The sequence below is a fragment of the Lycorma delicatula genome, chromosome 6 (genome assembly GCF_047948215.1).
Source record: "Lycorma delicatula isolate Av1 chromosome 6, ASM4794821v1, whole genome shotgun sequence".
Taxonomy (NCBI): Eukaryota; Metazoa; Arthropoda; class Insecta; order Hemiptera; family Fulgoridae; genus Lycorma; species Lycorma delicatula.
In genome coordinates this window covers 155,152,876-155,173,075 of record NC_134460.1, presented here as the reverse complement: position 1 = coordinate 155,173,075, position 20,200 = coordinate 155,152,876, and the positions used below count along the sequence as shown (strand labels likewise).

At 31.0% G+C, this 20,200-nt stretch overlaps 2 protein-coding genes across 4 annotated transcripts in view; one reads left to right on the top strand and one right to left on the bottom strand.

Moving 5' to 3' along the window:
• LOC142326390 (endochitinase-like) overlaps positions 1 to 15,706 on the bottom strand; it is an 83,740-nt gene extending 68,034 nt beyond the window's left edge. Inside the window, exon 1 of one of the 3 annotated variants that reach the window (XR_012756768.1) lies at positions 15,568 to 15,706. Coding sequence is in view for 1 of the 3 variants with exons in the window: in XM_075368863.1 (XP_075224978.1) it covers positions 7,289 to 7,327 (39 nt within the window). In the remaining 2 variants the exon portion in view is untranslated. Of the gene's footprint in view, positions 1 to 7,288; positions 7,423 to 15,567 lie in introns of those variants that run through there. The other 2 variants (XR_012756772.1, XM_075368863.1) reach the window with 2 other exon arrangements.
• Positions 15,707 to 18,598: 2,892 nt separating this feature from the next.
• Positions 18,599 to 20,200, top strand: part of LOC142326964 (uncharacterized) — a 54,640-nt gene continuing 53,038 nt past the window's right edge. Inside the window, exon 1 of the mRNA XM_075369697.1 lies at positions 18,599 to 18,724. The gene's annotated coding sequence lies outside the window, so the exon portion shown is untranslated. The remainder of the gene's footprint in view (positions 18,725 to 20,200) is intronic.

Below are 20,200 nucleotides of genomic sequence, written 5' to 3'. Positions count from 1 at the left end.
CACAAGCGAAACGAGCCTTCAGTCAGAAATATAATTTGTTAACATCAAAAATTAATTTAAATGTCAGGAAAAAATTTTTGAAAGTGTATGTTTGGAGTGTCGCTTTATATGGAAGTGAAGCTTGGACAATCGGAATATCTGAGAAGAAAAGATTAGAAGCTTTTGAAATGCGGTGCTATAGGAGAATGTTAAAAATCAGATGGGTGGATAAAGTGACAAATGAAGAGGTATTGCGGCAAATAGATGAAGAAAGAAGCATTTGGAAAAATATAGTTAAAAGAAGAGACAGACTTATAGGTCACATACTAACGCATCCTGGAATAGTCGCTTTAATATTGGAAGGACAGGTAGAAGGAAAAAATTGTGTAGGCAGGCCACGTTTGGAATATGTAAAACAAATTGTTAGGGATGTAGGATGTAGGGGGTATACTGAAATGAAACGACTAGCACTAGATGGGGAATCTTGGAGAGCCGCATAAAACCAGTCAAATGACTGAAGACAAAAAAAAAATGGTAAAAACTACGTTTCTAAAAAAGTTAAGAAAAAACTTGTCTAAGAAAAACGAATTACTTGTCTTCACTCCAAATAAAAGGCAATGTGAGAATCATAAAATTAAATTTTGAATAATTAAAAGCAATTAATACAAATGACACGCATAAAGGTAAGCGATTTGACGAGACTTTGAGATGTCTCTTAATCGGCACGACGTTATAAGATTTACAAACAACTTTCTTACTTTTCTGTGTGTCTGATCGGTCGGTGATATTAGAGGAGTTTACTCGCTCAGACTCGAGCGACTCGTTTGAGGGATTTGGTACGAGTTTAAAAGAATTCAAAAAGAACTTAATTACTTTTCGGTGTTTCTGAGTGAGTGTTACAATTGTTTACTCGCACTAACAACCCCCTCGTGACTAAACCCCCTGTTTAAAATATAAATTTGAATTTTAAATATATACTTTAAAATAAAAATTAGAATCTATTTTCAATATGATTTTACTTACTTTTTACCTGCATTAAAATATTATTTAATAAAAACATTCGTTATCAGAATTGCTAATCTAGTTGAAAATTAACAAATTTGTTTTTTGAATAGTAATTTACAGAACTGAACTTTCGTTTTATACACCGATAATTACATTTTCAATTAGGAAAAGTAAGAAAGAAAATTTAATAAAGAGAATATTTTATGTTCTCTAAGACTGAAAACGGTATTATTTGATCAATTAAAATTGTTAAATATAAAATGTATTTGGTTATAAATTATTTTCTAGACATATATCCGTGCGTAAATATTTATTTGATTTACTGATAACCTTTTTTTTATTGTAATGGTACAGTTTTGAATTTATTTAATAATACATGTACTCGTGTACGCTAACTTTTAAAATAATATAAAACGAGATTGATTTATTTCTTCCTTACAAAGCTGAACATTTGCTACTGTAAAACAGTTAAAAAGATAAAACGCGTGTCTGTCTATTGAGTCACGTCTGTCTATCTCCCACTTATTCGTTTCTCATTTTACCCTCTCCACTCTTTCTATATGTTTTTTATTGTAAGCTATAGTGGTATGTATTTTATTTGTAATAGCACGTACTCATTTTTGTCCTTGAACATTAACTAAACGGCATTTTTTGTTTTAAATATTACCATCAAAACAACACAGATCTTATTCTATACTCTTGACCATAGGGGATAAGACATGTTTTTTCTGTACTTATAAAAGTAAAATTAACAACTATACTGCAGCTGCCTTTCTTTTTTTGTTTTTATCCCTCTCAGATACAAACACATACACACACACACACACACACACACACACACACACACACACACACAGAGAGAGAGAGAGAGAGAGAGAGAGAGAGCAACAGATCAAAAGACTTTGCTTTGAAGGAAGCACAGCAGCGACTAATGGTTGTAAAAATTGATTTTTATAAAAATGCTACCGTATTTGTATAAAAAAACTGTTCTCCTGGAAACAAATTGTAGCGTGTATACGTATCCTTGAATATATTGTTAATTTAATACGTGCATTAATCTGCACATATCAAAAAAGTATCTTGGAATTAATTTTTTTTTTTTTTTTTAATTACAATTTAATGTTTTCGGTTATGTGTTTTTATACTAATTAGTACATTTATTAATTTTTGCTTTACCACTAACGATTGTATAATAATGGAAAAACGCATCCCGCATCTACTATTACAAACCCTAATATGGAGAACTTGAAAGTAGCGGATTTACCAAGAATTTATAGAAATCGCTTTTGCTACTGGTCAGATTTTCTAAGAGCATGTCGCTGGGAGAAGGAGGGAAACAACCTTTTCTGTACGATTTGGTGTCTCCTGAAAACGATTCTGCAACGTTTATATATATATATATATATACATTTAAAAGATTTTTTCACCCGCTCTACCGGACGCAAATTTTAACCGATTTTGAAGAATCGATGGGGGAGATGTAAACCTGTTGAAAATACATCCCTAATGAATTTCAAATGAATCGGTTATCAGAAACCGGAGTTAGAGGAAACAAAATTGGTTTTTGGATACGTTTTCAAAGATTTTCAAGGTTTTCACGTAGTAATTTGAAAGGTAACTTGTTATATAGAAAGCCAGAATTAGATTTCTGTGAGCAATACGTAGCGCGAAATAATTTTGTACGATTCATATTCAAAATATATATTTGAACCAAAAACTGTTTGTTTAAAGAAAAACAAACCAACATACTTGGCATTTATAGACCTAGAAAAGGCTTTCGATAACGTAGACTGGAATAAAATGTTCATCATTTTAAAAAAAATTAGGGTTCAAATACAGAGATAGAAGAACGATTGCTAACCTTTACAGGAACCAAACAGCAACAGTAATAATTGAAGAACATAAGAAAGAAGCCGTAATAAAAAAGGGAGTCCGACAATCCTTGTCGGACTCCCTTTTTTATTAGGATAGGTAACATCCTGTTACCTATCCTAGTTACTTTTTAATATTTACATGGAACTAGCTGTTAATGAAAGGGCAATTTAGATTTGGAGTAACAGTACAAGGTGAAAAGATAAAGATGATACGATTTGCTGATGATATAGTAATTCTAGCCGAGAGTAAAAAGGATTTAGAAGAAACAATGAACGGCATGGATGAAGTCCTACGCAAGAACTACCGCATGAAAATAAACAAGAAAAAAACGAAAGTAACAAAATGTAACGAAGATGAAAAAATAACGAAGAAAAAAAAATGTAACGAAGATAGACCACTGTATGTGAAAATAGGAACAGAAAAGATTATGGAGGTAGAAGAATTTTGTTATTTGGGAAGTAGAATTACTAAAAACGGACGAAGAAGGAGTGATATAAAATGCAGTACATCACAGGCGAAACGAGCCTTCAGTCAGAAATATAATACGTTTACATCAAAAATTAATTTAAACATCAGGAACAGATTTTTGAAAGTATATGTTTGAAGCGTAGCTTTACATGGAAGTGAAACTTGGACGATCGGAGTATCTGAGAAGATATTATTAGAAACTTTTGAAATGCGGTGCTTAGGAGAATGTTAAAAATCAAATGGATGGATAAAGTGACAAATGATGAGGTGTTGCGGCAAATTGATGAAGAAAGAAGCATTTGGAAAAATATAGCTAAAAGAAGAGACTGAATATAGGCCACATATTAAGGCATCCTGGAATAGTCGCTTTAATATTGGAGGGACAGGTAGAAGGAAAAAATTGTCTAGGCAGGCCACATTTGGAATAAGTAAAACAAATTGTTCGGAATGTAGGATGTAGAGGGTATAACGAAATGAAACGACTAACACTAGATAGGGAATCTTGGAGAGCTACATCAAACCAGTAAAATGACTGAAGACAAAAAAGAAAATGTTTGAAGCCAAAATCAAATTTTTCCAAGCACTATCGCTATAATATTTTAATTTCACAATAATCCAAAATTTGATCTGGTATGAAGAAAGGGAATCAGTTTTGAAATTTTAATCGTTTTGAGATAATTTTATAATTTTATTTTTTGTGAACATAGCTCCAAAGCCACGTAAATTATACGTAATAGTATCAAAACAGGTTGATGGCAAGTAGCAGTATTAAGCAATTGATGCCGTCAAACTCAACAATTATGTAAAATTGAGGAAGAACCGAAACATAAATATACAAGTATAAAATACTTAGTATCTCGCAGTATTATCTATGACATCGAATACTGAGGCCGACCATTCCTGAGATTTGTGGTCAATTGAATTTTTGTTTTTTGTTTAATCTCCGGCTCCACAGTTAAGTATTGCTTCAGAGGATGAGATGAATGATTTGTAGCGTGTGTTAAAATGCCATTCCTGACCGGTATTCGAACCCGGAATCTCAGAGTCAATTGAATCCCAATCACAAATGTTCACCGGTATCCACTGTCTAGGATTATAATCCGTATAAAAGTAACTAGCTTTTACTAGGACACAACAATGAAAGCAATATTATTTTCAAAAATCATTACACCAGCGGAACATCCTTTACAATTAATTCTTAACTAAAACCGGAAATCCGCCCTTCTGACGCACTTACTGCGACAGAGTTTTTTGCATTTTTTGTATTCCGTTGGTGATTATCCTCTAAAATTTTCATAATGTATTTAATTTGTCGGCAGCCACACCCTAATATATATTAGTTGAAAATATTTCAATGAAAGCTTATTACTGCAGTTAAGAAAAGCCCAAAATCCAAAAAAATTGGACTTTTTGGCTACTTTTGGTCCGGTCGATTGATATAAAAATGGGAGGTGCACAACTAGATGGTACAGCAGTCCTAAATCCAAACCAAAATTTCAACATCCAACGGTCAATCGTTTTCGAGTTATGCGAAATACCAAATATCTTACAAAAAATCTGATCTGAGCACCACATGACTTCCTCGTACGCTTACTAAATTACATATACACATTTTTTTAAAAATGAAAAGTACATAAATTTTTATTTCATTCATAACTGCTGATATATTTTTTTTTATTACTATTATTGAATTATTATTTATCGTATTTTTTTTTACAATCAGAGGTTAATAATTATTATAAATCAAAATATTTAAATTAATAATTTAATTTCGGAAGCTATTAACAAAAACAATAATGATGGCGTAAAAATAAATTTGGTTCGACATGATGAATAATGTATTTGAATGAAAAAATAATTTTTTTATATATAGAGATATGTAGGTGAAGAAGAAAAATATTTCCAAGAAAAAAGGCGGACGCGGTATATAATCGGGTCAGTAATCAATAAGGCTGTAGATTTATTACCGTTTGAAGCTCATATTCCAGGTTACAATTATTGCAGTCCTGGCACGAACTTGGATAAGAGGTTGAAGCGTGGTGATAGAGGCATAAATAAATTAGATGAGGCGTGTAAACTGCGAGATATAGCTTATTCGAAATATTCAGATAATAAAACAAGATCTCAAGCCGATAAAGCGCTTGCCGAACGGGCGTGGAAACGTGTGCTCGCGCCGGATAGCAGTTTGACTGAAAGAGCGGCCGCCTACGCAGTAACTAACGCGATGAAACTTAAATCCAAATTTGGCGATCGATTGAGATTGAAGAAATGCGGCGGTACGGCTAAGAAAAAAAATAATCAATTCAATACCAAATCGCGCTTTGTACGATCGCGAAACGATCCGCGGTGTTTTTTATGTCGGACGCTTTACCGAAAAAGATTTGGAAAAATGAATGCTCGATAGTGAATTTAGACGCCTCAAAGGGCCGCGGTACGCATTGGGTTTGTTTCCGAAAAATCGATAAAAATGTAGATTATTTTGATAGCATAGGCGATGCGCATCCGCCTCCAGAACTGATGAATTATTTCAGAAACTCCAACGTAACGTTGGAGTTACAATAGATATCAAACCGACGATGATGTGATTTGCGGTCGATTATGTTTAGAATTTTTATCCGAATAAATTATACGTTTTTTGTTTTTTATTTTTTGTAAAAAGATATCTAGTGATATCTTTTTAATTGATAATTTTAGGCCTTAGATTAATAGTAGAAGGAAGATTAAAGAAAAACAAACCAACATACTTGGCGTTTATAGACCTAAAAAAGGCATTTGATAACGTAGACTGGAATAAAATGTTCAGCATTTAAAAAAAATTAGGGTTCAAATACAGAGATAGAAGAACAATTGCTAACATGTACAGGAACCAATCAGCAACAGTAATAATTGAAGAACATAAGAAAGAAGCCGTAATAAGAAAGGAAGTCCGACAAGGATGTTCCCTATCTCCGTTACTTTTTAATCTTTACATGGAACTAGGAGTTAATGATGTTAAAGAACAATTTAGATTCAGAGTAACAGTACAAGGTGAAAAGATAAAGATGCTACGATTTGCTGATGATATAGTAATTCTAGCCGAGAGTAAAAAGGATTTAGAAGAAACAATGAAAGGCATAGATGAAGTCCTACGCAAGAACTATCGCATGAAAAAAAACAAGAACAAAACAAAAGTAATGAAATGTAGTAGAAATAACACAGGTGGACCACTGAATGTGAAAATAGGAGGAGAAAAGATTATGGAGGTAGACGAATTGTTATTTGGGAAGTAGAATTACTAAAGATGGACGAAGCAGGAGCGATATAAAATGCCGAATAGCACAAGCAAAACGAGCCTTCAGTAAGAAATATAATTTGTTTACATCAAAAATTAATTTAAATGTCAGGAAACGATTTTTGAAAGAATATGTTTGGAGTGTCACTTTATATGGAAGTGAAACTTGGACAATCGGAGTATCTGAGAAGAAAAGATTAGAAGCTTTTGAAATGCGGTGCTGTAGGAGAATGTTAAAAATCAGATGGGTGGATAAAGTGACAAATGAAGAAATATTGCGGCAAATAGATGAAGAAAGAAGCATTTTGAAAAATATAGTTAAAAGAAGAGACAGACTTATAGGCCACATACTAAGGCATCCTGGAATAGTCGCTTTAATATTAGAAGGACAGGTAGAAGGAAAAAATTGTGTAGGCAGGCCAATTTTTGGAAAATGTAAAACAAATTGTTAGGGATGTAGGATGTAGAGGTGATACTGAAATGAAACGATTAGCACTAGATAGGGAATCTTGGACAGCTGCATCAAACCAGTCAAATGACTGAAGACAAAAAAAAAAAAAATGAATTCAGTAGCACATGAAAGTGCTACATATGATTAGGAAGAAAAAAAGTATATTATGGAAGAAAGGTAGAGTTGCTATCACTTCACCTCAAAGGTAAACATAATAATGATAATTATAATAACAATACCTGGTTGAAACAACTGTTGTAGAGTTGTATATATTTCATGGCAATCACGTTCTCTAGGAAAAACAAATGTAATGGATAAAAATGTTTTACATCGTAACTGTAATGGCGATCCTGATGTAGTCAATGGCAACTTTTCTTTTCACTTGCGATATGCATATGTAAAATAAAAAAATGTATTACATAATTATAACAATACTAGTAAAATAAATTCCGGTATTTCCAATAAAGTCCGGTATAACAGACCTGAGTAAAGATTCCTGCCAATTAACAAGAAAGTAGTAGAAAATATAATGGAAGGAATCCAGAAGGGGACTAAAAGGGATCCTTTTTCTAAAGCTAACAGGTCCATTTACAACAAACAAACAACAAAGAACAACAGTTCTTTTTAATACCGCCCAACAACACACCTACCACAGATGTTGTTCCACGAGAAGAAATACCAGACCAGGGTGGGAATGTATGGGAAGATGTCTCTGAAAATCACTATCATGCTTCAACTTGGGTCTGTCTGGTTCTGTAAGTAAAGAGGATAAGTGTATAAATACTCCAGGGAAGGCAAGGTGAGTTCAGTTTTGAAAAAGGGAGGAGTTATTACACAAGTCAGTGAAGAAGTGAGATTGTGCATATTTGACCATGTGAAGTGACATCTCAAGCATTCCGTGAGGACAGTAGGAGGCCGCAGGAGGTTGTTCGGTGAGTGACTGTAGAAAATTAGTGAAAGAGATAAAGTATTGAACTCATTTATAAATTATTAGGGTAATTTTATTTGTGAACAGGAAAGGTATTTGAATGAAAGAACTTTGGGCTAATATTATCTTCATAGTAATACAAAACCAGTTGTTAGAGGTGTAAATATTAGTGGTCATGATAATGTCTTTTGTCAATGGGCTGAATTCTGGTTTTTAATATTTAACTACCTGCAAATAAATCCTGATCTTACTTTAAATTCTATTTTGTATGTAATCATTGTTTATTACAATTACTGACAGTTGTCATTATTTTTATTATAAATGTTTGTTATTGTTGATTGGTCTTATTTTATTTATGTTCTATACTGTTAAACTAATAAATTGTAATTATATAAACATTCTCAAACATTTCTCAATATCCTGATCGAGCCATGAACATGCGACAGTATAATGTTAAAAGGTACAGGAAACAGAAAACAGGTAAGATGATAAACAGCAGTTTATCTATCTGCTGTTTATAGCAATAGTAACTGAATGTAGATGGTGAAATACTAGTAACCAAGTTATGTTTACGAAACTAGTGTGTGTAGATAATCAAAGTTAAACACAATGCTAGGTGCAGTTCCACTGCACGTTGTTGGAATTAATTAGTCAGTGACTAATGACCTTATCAATCAATGCCAGTTAAATAAAGAGTAGTATTTTAAAGAGTAAAGCCTTAATAGCCAAACCTATGCTTAAGCTGGTTTTTATACATCACCACCAAGAACACTAGTTCGGTTTCATAAAACGTTGATATTTTTGAGTGACAATTAAAAATTGATCTAACTGATCTCTTAGCAATAGATCCAAATAAAATAAAATTAATATAATATGAACCTTAAGGAGTTCATCTAATTAACAGAGGTTTTGTTAATATCAAATGAAGTTCCATACAGTGTTCTGAAAAAATACCCTTCTCGGCATTTCATGAGAATGTCCTGGATTTGAATCCTGGTCAGGAACAGGGTCTTTTCATACGCTACCAACTTTCCATCAGGCTAATGAACATAATTTTTGATTCCCACTCTTTCATAACAAAAAAATACATATAAATTGTCATTAGTTTTCTTGTTTTTAAAGTAATTACTTTATTTGAAATCACTAAAGCTTCTTTTCCATATTTAAATTAAGAGGGACATCCTGAACTAGTACAGACCAACACCCTCCATGTGACAGTTACAGTCGCCACACCACCTCCTCCGTACCTAGCCCTTATGGGCTTTTATTGGGGGTCATTTTTAATACCTCGGTTATGACAGCTTCCAGTCTTAACCTAGGCCAGGATGCCACCAATATGAATGCCAACAGCAACATTCACATCGATGTACTACTAACTAAGAACTCTAATGAACAAAACACATCTCAAGTCTTAAACAAGACTTTTTTGTATCTGACCCCGCATAATCCGAGATGGCCGGTCACACATTCTTAAGACATGACGGATTAGAACCACCTTTGGTAGTATTCTTCAAAAATGAACTTTCCATTTTTATTGTTTCTTAACTGCACAGAAGTTTAGAACTCCTGAAAAAGGACGACAGTTAGAAGTTGTACAATTCTGGCATCAGCTATACAACCGGCACTACCAGTTACCGGAGGAATTCCATTTTAGTTCAGTCTCTTGGCCTTTTTTTCTCTACAAAAAGAACTATCCAGCCAAACCACATGGAGGCACGCACCAAATTCGAAGTATTAAAGATGTTAATATGTATTATATCACCATCGTATTAAAATGTAATATGCTTTAACAAATGTAGAGTACTGGTGATATAAATATGTTGATGTTTTTAAAGATGTTGAGGCAAATAATGAATTTAAAAAATTCTTGAACGGGATATATGGAAAGAGAAGTAAAGAGGTAAGAGAAGATAAGGAAACACCGATAAAGAGGGAAGAGAATAGTTGATGCCTCCTCCCTACCAAGAATGGAGCAGAAACTTATGTTAAAGACAACTAATTAATAAGAACAGAGCTCCAATATCTAAGAATTGATTGAAAGACATTACAAGATCGCATCAACATGATTGTTAGCATGAGAAGATAACTAAAGCAGAACCTGGTGGTGGACTTCTTAGAAAACAGACAACTTAGATTATATGATCGTATGAAAAGAATGAATGATACGAGTATGTCAAAATGAATACTGAAGAAGAGACTGGATGAATAGTGAACAAAGAGAGGCAAAGAATGGATTTAAAAAAAACCTGAATAGAATATGCGGAAAGAGAAGTAAAGAGATAAGAGAAGATAAGGAGATGCCAACGAAGAGGGGAGAGAATAAAATTTGGCTGAATATTCTGCAACTCCAAGGAATGTAATGAGATATTATGACAAAAAAAGGTGAAGAAAAGAGACAAAAAGGTGGCATTAACAGAGGTTGAAAGTATATAAGAAAGATAAGAATAACTAACATAAAAGTTATAATATTGTAATAAAAAGGAACGATAAACAAGTTAACTTAAGACTGAAATCTAATTAACAGTTCAAAACAAAAGCTATAAAATGTAAACTTTTCCTGCATTTAAAAAGTTTTAAATTACAAGTACATTAAAAAAAGAAGGATTTGTTGCTAATAAAGCTAAACTTTTTAGAAACTTTGTTTAGAAATAGCAAAAACTATCTATTTATTAATTAACAAATTTAACACATTGTGACAAGACTGACATAAAGCTCACACAACTGTTAGAATGGAAATAACTGTTTTCAGTTGTTAACATCAATTTGATTAAGGACTATAATAATAAAATGAATTTCCTTTAAATCAATCGCACTAATTTTCAATAGATTACTGCTGAAATATTAATTTACCTTAAACCAATAAAACGATTGATCGCTACTAAATAAAAACAATTCACTGGAAGGGGTTATTCACAAAATAATTTTTTTACCAAAAAGGAGGTTTCCAATATGTAGTTAAAATTGATCACTGGGAGATGGGGCAGTATCAATTAACAGGATATCCTTTGTCTATTTTGGTTTAGGGTACAATGAAATTTTCTTGTTTTTTAACAAAAGCTTTTCTAGGGTTAGGTGAATGAGACTCAGTAAAATTTCCGAGATGCTCTACATAAAGTAGAGCATCTCATAGATAACAAATAACAAACAATAAAATTAAACAATAGATAATAATAATAATAATAAATAACAATAGATAACAAATAACAGATATAAATGGATAAAAAAATAGAAAATTAAATTTCATCTATGACTGTTATTCAACAGTCTATTAACTTCAACAATAGCATAGTAGTTCGTATAACAATACTGTTGTCATGTCATGTCAGGTCTGCAAACTGGTAATTTGTAATGTTTTTTTTTTAAGATTTTAATTTACATTTTCAGTGACAAAGGGCAAAGTTTTGGCTTTTACAAGAGCAATGACCCCTAGATCAAAGATTGTAATTGATGATTATTCTATTGAGTACGTCAAGTGTTTTAACTTTCTTGGATGTAACAAATCTTATCACAGTAAGGTTAAAATAAACAATAAGACCGAACGAGTCAACAGAATGAATAGCGCAGTGAAACATGCTTAAAAATAAAATAAGATGAGAAATCCTCCTGAAATTTATCAGGTAATGTCAGTTCCAGGTTGTTTATTGTCCAAGACATGGACAATAAGATCGGCTCACAGGCAAACACTGTAAAACAGAGAGATGAGGTTCTTGAAAGCGGTTGTAGAATATCCAAAGTTGAACAGAAGGTGTAATGAGTATACAAGCAAGTACTGAACATTTTTAATTTAAATGCTAAAATTAATGATTATAAATAACAACAGCTCTATACATAAGAAGAATGGATGCAGACTGAATTCTAAAAAGTATTAAGGAATATGAACCAAGAGGGAAGATAGGTTTCGGGTGATTGAAGAAGAGATGAAGGAATTGGTTTTAGATGAGAGATCAATGGATGACGAAAATATCCAACAAGGCATATACTTAAATAAAAGAAGTATAATTTAAAATTATTTACTCTGATGAACCCTTTTCCAAAAAAACTTCAGTTTATTTTAAAATAGTATTATCGTTTCCGCGAGCAGAAAAAGTCAGGTTTTTGTACTCGTCGAGTTAAAGCCTCATATAATTTCCAGTTCGTTTCGTTATAATTTCTTAAACGTCCTTTATTCAAAAAAAATTTGGAATTTTTTTTAAAAAAGATTAAATTTTTGTATTAAATTTATATTTAATTTTTAGGGTTCGGTTACAGCTCGGGAATCACTCCATATATGTAATACTTGTAGGGAGTTTTATGCGTTAAAAAAAATTAAATTGAAGATTCGATTATAGAGTTGTTATCAATTGCACGCATAATCGTTATTAAAAAAAAAAATTTAACTCAATTTGATTACCACAGAGTTCAATTTTTCTGATGTAAGTTTTTTTAAAAATAAGTTCGTAAAAAGATTAAAAACTAAAGAAAAAGGATTTAAATAATGAAAATCTGGAGGTTCGATTCTCAGTTTAAAAAAAAAAGACTGACAAATTGAAAGTCGCGATTTCGATTCTTCGTTTCCGCACAAAATCACATACTTAACGTTAAAATAAATATTACATAACGTTACAGAATAGACTTGATCTTCCACCAAAAACGGAGTTTTCCTTTATTTAACACAGTTTCATTCAAAAATACTGTTTATTAACGATAAAAAAACAATATTTAAAAATCGGGTTCAATTCCCGGTTTGGATAGTAAGTAGTTCAATTCGTAATGTATATCCGAGTATCAATATTAAAAAAAATCTAAGTTGAAGATCCTGGGTTCGACTCTCACAACATAATCCTTTTCAAAACATAATCGCATTCATAATATTTATAAAATATTTCGCCTAGAATCAATTTAGTCTCCATACAGTTAAATTTATTTATTTAGAGCTAATTAAAAAAAACCAAAAAGGATATTGAAGAACTAAGTTTCGATATTATTGACTTACATCCGTGCTGCTTATACGTGTATTTAAAATACAAAATAAATAAATAAAAATGATAAAAAAAAATAAAAATGCCGGGTGGTGTGAGAAAAAAAAATGAACCGAAAGACTCTATTTTAGTCAGTATTATAAATTCGTTAATTATTATACTGTTAAAATTGCTTTATGCAGTTTAACCTTCAACACAGCTGTTGTGAAGGGTGGGGGTACCACTCGTAGCAACGGGATTGTAGACAGCCGTCGCCGAGCAGTTCCGCAGATGATGCAGTATGATTTATATAAGTTATGTTACACTAAATAACCAGCTTTTTTTTATTAATTTATTTTACTCGTATTGACAACATACACAGTATCTACAATTTTTTTCATTTCCACAGCGCCAACCGTTATGTATTGCATCACAGGATGAGATGAGATGGCAATTTTGTAGCGTGTGAAAATGCCATGCCTCATCGGAATTCGAACCCGGGACCTCCGGATAAAAGGCCCCGCAATTAGTCGAAAAATGTTTGAGATATGGAGGTCCGAATAATCGACGTTTTAATAAACATTAATCTCAGATTATATTTAATTTGAATCACAATTTTGTAACAAGAAAATCTCTGATAATTCGAGTACTTAAACAAGCAATAGTTTATGTAAATTTTACGGATAAATAAAATATGTAATCCGGTTAACCGAGAGTCGGATGTATAAAATCAGTGATTATTTTACTAATTGTATTATAACAACATAAAAAAAAATTAAAATAAACAAAAAAGTTATCAAGTATGATTTTTAAGTTTTTAACACTAATACATAAACGATAAATATCAAAGTTCATTGACCTTATTGTCAAACAAAGAATTTAACACGATTTTTTTTTTTAATATATAAATATAAATAATAGTAAAATAATAATATGATTCATTATTAAATTAAAAAAATAAATAAATAATAAAAATTTTACAAAAATATTAAAAATTATTTTTTTCATTCATCTTCCTTACTGGTTAGCTTGGATGATGTATTCTATGTGTTGAATAACTCAAACGCAACGCAGTAAATTACCTGATGCCGATCTTGGCTGCCAAAGTGTCAGGGGGGAAGGAAAACAAAGGTTAATTGGCAACATGGCACCTGTTGTAGTCACAATGTTAGAGCTGCGATTATATACCACTCCGTATTAAGAATAGTATTAGAAGAGAAGAGAAGTAAGAGAGAGAGAGAGAGACCCTCTGTCTCGCTTCCTCTCCATCATTGATCCCCCTACCAAACCCTCTCTCAATTTCTCTCCATCACCCTCGCTCTCTCACTCGACCCCTCTCTCTCCCAGTCACTCTCTCACTCTCCCCCTCCGTCAATCTCTCTCGCTGTATGCGGTGGGCTACTTAAACATGTTTGTATTTTTTCAATTTTCTCACTCAAAGTGCATTTTTACAAAAACTTTGTAATAAAAAAATTGACCGTTAAGGTTTTCGACACTTTTTAAATTTATTAATGCCATTCCTTTCGTGAAAAAGCTTTAAAAAATTTCTCGTTGGAATTATAACAAAAAAACGGTAACTGTAAATGAAAAATTTACGTAAAATTTAACCTCTGATCCAAAGATTTTTCCCGACGAGAAGAAAAGTTACAACGTCGTTTGTAGTAATAAAAAATTACGCGTATAGAATTTTATTTCGAAAATACGAGTACATCGTTAAATTATGTTACTTCATAAATTGTTAGCTTAAAAAATATAAAGTAAACACGGGAAATGTTAAATATAAAAATTTGTAATGACTGTTTGTTGTATATATGTCGTACACTTTTTACGAATAATTTCTGCTTTAAATACTATGTACGCATAATTATTAAGATATATGACAATTACCCGGGGTCGAACTCAGAACCTCACATAAATTATAAATATCGGTCGCCTTCTACAAACTCGCTACCGATGTTTTTTTCTTTTCTTACGATTAATTATTGTTAAATATATATGTTAAATAAAAAATACGCCGATAGATTTCTAAAAATATTTTTACGAATTTATTAAAATGATTATTTGTAGCTTTCTTTCCTATCAAAAATTATTTTTTTCAAATTTTTGTGTTATTCCCGAGAATACACTCATTTATGAATATTTAACGACATTAACTCAGATCGGTGAAGAAACGGTAAGCTATTTTGGATGTCGAACCCAGGAGCTCCAGAGTAAATCAGTATATTCTTTATAACGATACAGACGCGAATTGTTTTCTCGCTTAGCACGATTCATTCTCGTTATCAGACTTAAAACTTAATATATCTAATATATCACTCACGAAATACCCTTTGCTTATATCAGTTTAGTTAAATATATACACCGTTAATGACCAAATAACCTAAAATACAACCATATAACTTGTTTCTCTTTATTTATTTTTTTCGATAGTGTTTACCCGCCATTTAGTACTTGGATAAATTATTAATTGATAAATACAACAAATTTATTGATTTATTATTATTAAATTTAGTTTGTAAAAATCAATCGGCGTTAACTGGAATCTAACATTTTTAATCTAATAAATAATTTGAATAATACATACACAGAATAAAACAACTGCCAATTATTGTCTAAAAAATGTAATAATATTAACAAAATAAATAAAACTCACCTTAAATCAGTAATAAGGAATATCTCAATAAAAAGATGAAATTTGGATAACGTTACATGTGGATTAGGAGACTAAACAACACTGTTATATGAAGACAATTTCACTGCGTATTCAGTCGCCTATCTACCGATAATTCCCGCCAATAACTAACTACAAGACAAAACATCTCGGTGAATTTCTTTAGTTACACAACACATAATTCTTCTCATCGTCTCCCCACTCCGGAATGACGTCATCGATAGACTAATTTGGTTCGCAAACTGTTTCATTCATCATCAAATTTTTTTAACATAAGATCATCCATCATTACACGTCGTCTAATATTAAATTGTTTTTAAAATTTACTATCAATGTTGCCGAACTTATAATTAGATAAAATATTAAAGAGAATAAATTTTCACTTAAAACTATAAATGGAGAACAGCCAACCGTACACAAAGGGGTAATAACGAGATTCTTACTTATTATTTAATTACATGTAATAATCATTTTATATACGTAATCAAGTTCAATATATAAAAAAATTGTAGTACAATACAATTTTGTTATTAAGTATTACTATATTTTTTAAATATCAAATCAGGAATTAAAAAAAAACAGTATTAATCTTTTTTAGATGTAACATGACTCCGTGCTATTAAAGAGGTAGCTACGTTACCTGCTAGACTAAAAGTTCCAGATTCGATACCCGGTTACATCTAGGAAATAGGACCTCAGAAATGGGTCAGAAAAAAAAGAAAAAGATTAACCGGATTAAAAAAAAAAACTGAAGGTACTGGGTTCGGCTCTTTGAATTAACGTTTTTTTGTTTTTTTTTTTTAATATTCAACTTAATTTGCACATAAAAATAATTCTTAGCCCGACAAGAAATTCAAAAACAAATAAATAAAAACCATCAAACAAAGCTTAAAGTTGCTTTAAGTTGTTTTATTTTATATTTTTGCCACTGGGTAAAGGGATATATAAAAGCGATAAGACTCTGTTAAACTTGAACGTACGTGACTGGAGTGAGGAACGGTTACATAACTGTGTACAGCAACAAAACGTTGATGAGACAGGGCGGCAAGGAACTTTTATCTTCATCACGCATTATAAAAATAAATATTCATAATCTATTTTATCTTAAATAATTTATTAATATCAATTGACAACATTAACATCCAGTTATTTTTTCTTTTTAATTATGAAATAAGAATGGCAGTTAACGGTTTGGAAAGAAACATAGTTATTATTACTTTTTTTTTTTAACCTCCGGGATCACCGTTAGGTATTACTTTCAGAGGATAGGATGAATGATTTGTAGCGTGTGTGAAAATGCCATGCCTGACCGGGATTTGAACCCGGGATCTCCGGATGAAAGGCCGAGACGCTACCATTCGCGTCACGGAGGCCGATTATACTTAGTATACTTGATTACTTTTTTTATAATCGTCATTTATTTTTCTCGGAAAACCACAAAAAAAATTCATTTAAAATAATGTAATTCTAAAATAAAATAAAAGTTTAAAGCAATTTTTTTTTTTAAATTATTGATTACAATTAAAAAATACGTTTATAATAAATTATATTGAAAGTCGTTTAAAAGTGTTATAATATAAAAAAAACCTTTCGGCAAGCCGGAAGGCGAATGTAGATTTCACCGGTGCTAAATAGGGGATAAAAAAGATTTCCACCTTAATGTTAAGAAAAACTTCATATTTACTCGATACAAAAATAATTTGCACGTGAAAAAAAGTTTCACATGTTTAGCGTACGAGAATTTTAGCCCATCTTACAATTGCCGTAAGTAAGGGTTGGTCATATCAAAACTTGTTTCAGACAAAAGTTTTAGGTAATGTTTAGAGGAATAACGATCACTTTAAACCGATTCGAAAATTGTGCCTATTAAGGGAGGTATGATTTTTTTTTTGTCTTCAAAACCCCATTTTTTCCACCCCATGGGCCAATCGTTGGTGATATCAAAAAACTTTACTTACATATATTTTAGGCCCTTATATGAACTTGAACAGAAGTTCAATATTTTACTTAATAAGAAAGTTATAGCGATGTTTTGTTTTTTTCGAAAAACCCACCCCATTTCCACTCCCATAGTCCGATTTTTCCCATTAACGAACTCGATCGAGATTTTGGGCAGTTATATTTTATGTATCAATTTGAAAGTGATTGGCGCAAAATTACGGCAGTTATCGTCCATAATATAAAATAAGTGAAATATATATATACTTATGATATATCGTTGAAAAGCTCTCAGTGAGGGCTTATTACTCCCAATTTTTTGGATTTTCGGCACTTTTTGTTCAGTCGATTGCAATCAAAAGGGATAGTGTACAACTAGATGTTACAACAGTCCTAAATAAAAAATTACAATAATCTAAAGCTAATCGTTTTTGAGTTATGCGAGATACATACAAACAGACGTCACGCCAAAACTAGTAAAAATGGATTCAGGGATGGTCAAAACGGATATTTCCATTGAAATCTGAAAATTTTTCACGATCATAATATACTTTCTTTACTTCGTACAAGGAATTAAAAACTATTAACTCGAAAATTAAAACTAATGAATTAAGTAATCTGTATTATTAATATAAGGAAGTAATAATAAATAAAAAACTAACATTAGTAAAATAAAAAGATGGCTCTGAACAAAATTTACTTCCTGTGATAACTTTGTACGTAGTGATGATTGTGAGGGAGTGTGCACGTGAATGGGACCAGATAGAAAAATTTCTAGAATGTTCCGAATCTCGTCCTTCCATCTGCTTCGCGCCATAATTCGTCAAAAAAAAAGAACTGCGTGTGTCAAAATGTGTTATGTTGATGAAAAATTATATTTGTTTATAATATTATTACCTGTTCCATTACATAAAGCAATGTAGAAAAAATAAACCAAACTTATATATATATATATATATATATATATATATAATCTAATCTTTTCTTTCTGATAATTTGTTAAATTAGTATTACTGTTATTAACGATTAAAGTTGTCAAATACACCAAATAATATTTCTTTACGATTTGTAGCGTCGTTATCAAAGCCGTATCAAATTTTGTTTACTTGATTATTTGTATTTGGCGAACATTATTAATATTTAGGAATATTTTAAACGAATCTAAACGACCGTTCAGAAAAGAATTCAACATGTAAACCAGGTAAGTTCTTATAAAATTTATATATAGATTACTTTATACATAATAAAAATAATTTGCTTTCAAGTAAGTTATACATTTCTCTTTTAGTATACACTAAAAGAGAGGTTTCCGATTCTTTTGTAGACTAAATTTTTTGTATTTAATTTCTATTTAAATGTCCTCTAATAATTGCTACTTATTAATTATTTCGGGTGTCAATATTTTATTTAAATTCTGTTTTTTGTTTTTAAAAAAAATTTAGATTTCTGTTAATAACAAAATCTTTTATCTGTGTCTGCATTTGATGATTAATAAATGAGCTATATATTTTAAAAAGGTAAAATGGCCTTTATTGTTACATGAAATACTTTAAAAATATTTTCTCGCTTTTTTTAAACTTACATTGATGTGTTTTGCAGATCAAAACGGTCGGTTTTTATGTTAGGTGATCATATTTATTATTAATTTTTTTTGCAACAAAAATTTATTTTGATTTTTTTAAATATTTTTTATTAAGCGTGATAACTTACAATTGTACAATGAATCCAACTTTTAAAATTCACCCGCATGATTAGCTAAATAACATAGCCAACAGTACATAAACGGTTAATGATGAGACCTTCAATTATTTAATTTTATGTAATATTCAGTATGTATATATATAATTACAACCGCGCACGTAAACATGATGATTGCACATATACATAAAAGCACATTCGGGTGCGCGCTTCAGTTATTTTTTTTTGCCAAAAATTACAATTTTTTATTTTAATTTAAAGCAGAAATTTAAAAAAATCGAGTAGTGTAATTAACAATAGACATGTAACGTCTTCAATAATCATCTTAAAAGAAAAATAACTGAACCATAAATTATTATAGATTATAAAAAATATTACCGGTGATATGTAACGGGGTAATGATATGATTACACAATTTCTAAATTTATCAACTTAGCTGATTATTACGTATACAGTAAATACATCTACAATACAAATGCGCGCGCACCACCCACACACCGAAAGAGAGAGAGAGAGAGAGAGATCTATTTTTTATTAATACTAACATAAAGTAATGTGTGAAGTTTAATCTGTGTTTGTTTAGACATTTATATACTTTGTTCTTATTTATATATTTACTAGCTGCAGGATTTAATTTCCGGATAAACAAGATCCGGTCGATCAATAGCGTATTCGATGCGTTAAACAGTTAGTGCTCGATTTGCTGATACATACGCCGTTTGAATCGTGAAAATCGGACGAGCGGCAAAATTAATATTAAATATGTAATTTAACATTACATATTATAATTACATTAATTTAAAATTTAACATACAATAAATGGAATACTCGAGCGAATGCATAGTTGGTAGTTACAGTGTTAGATAACTTTTTTATATAGAAATTTTAGATTATTTAGAAATTTATATACTTCGTTCTTATATATTTATAGCTGCAGGGCTAAACGATTAAATTATTTATAATTATTTAATGGGAAATC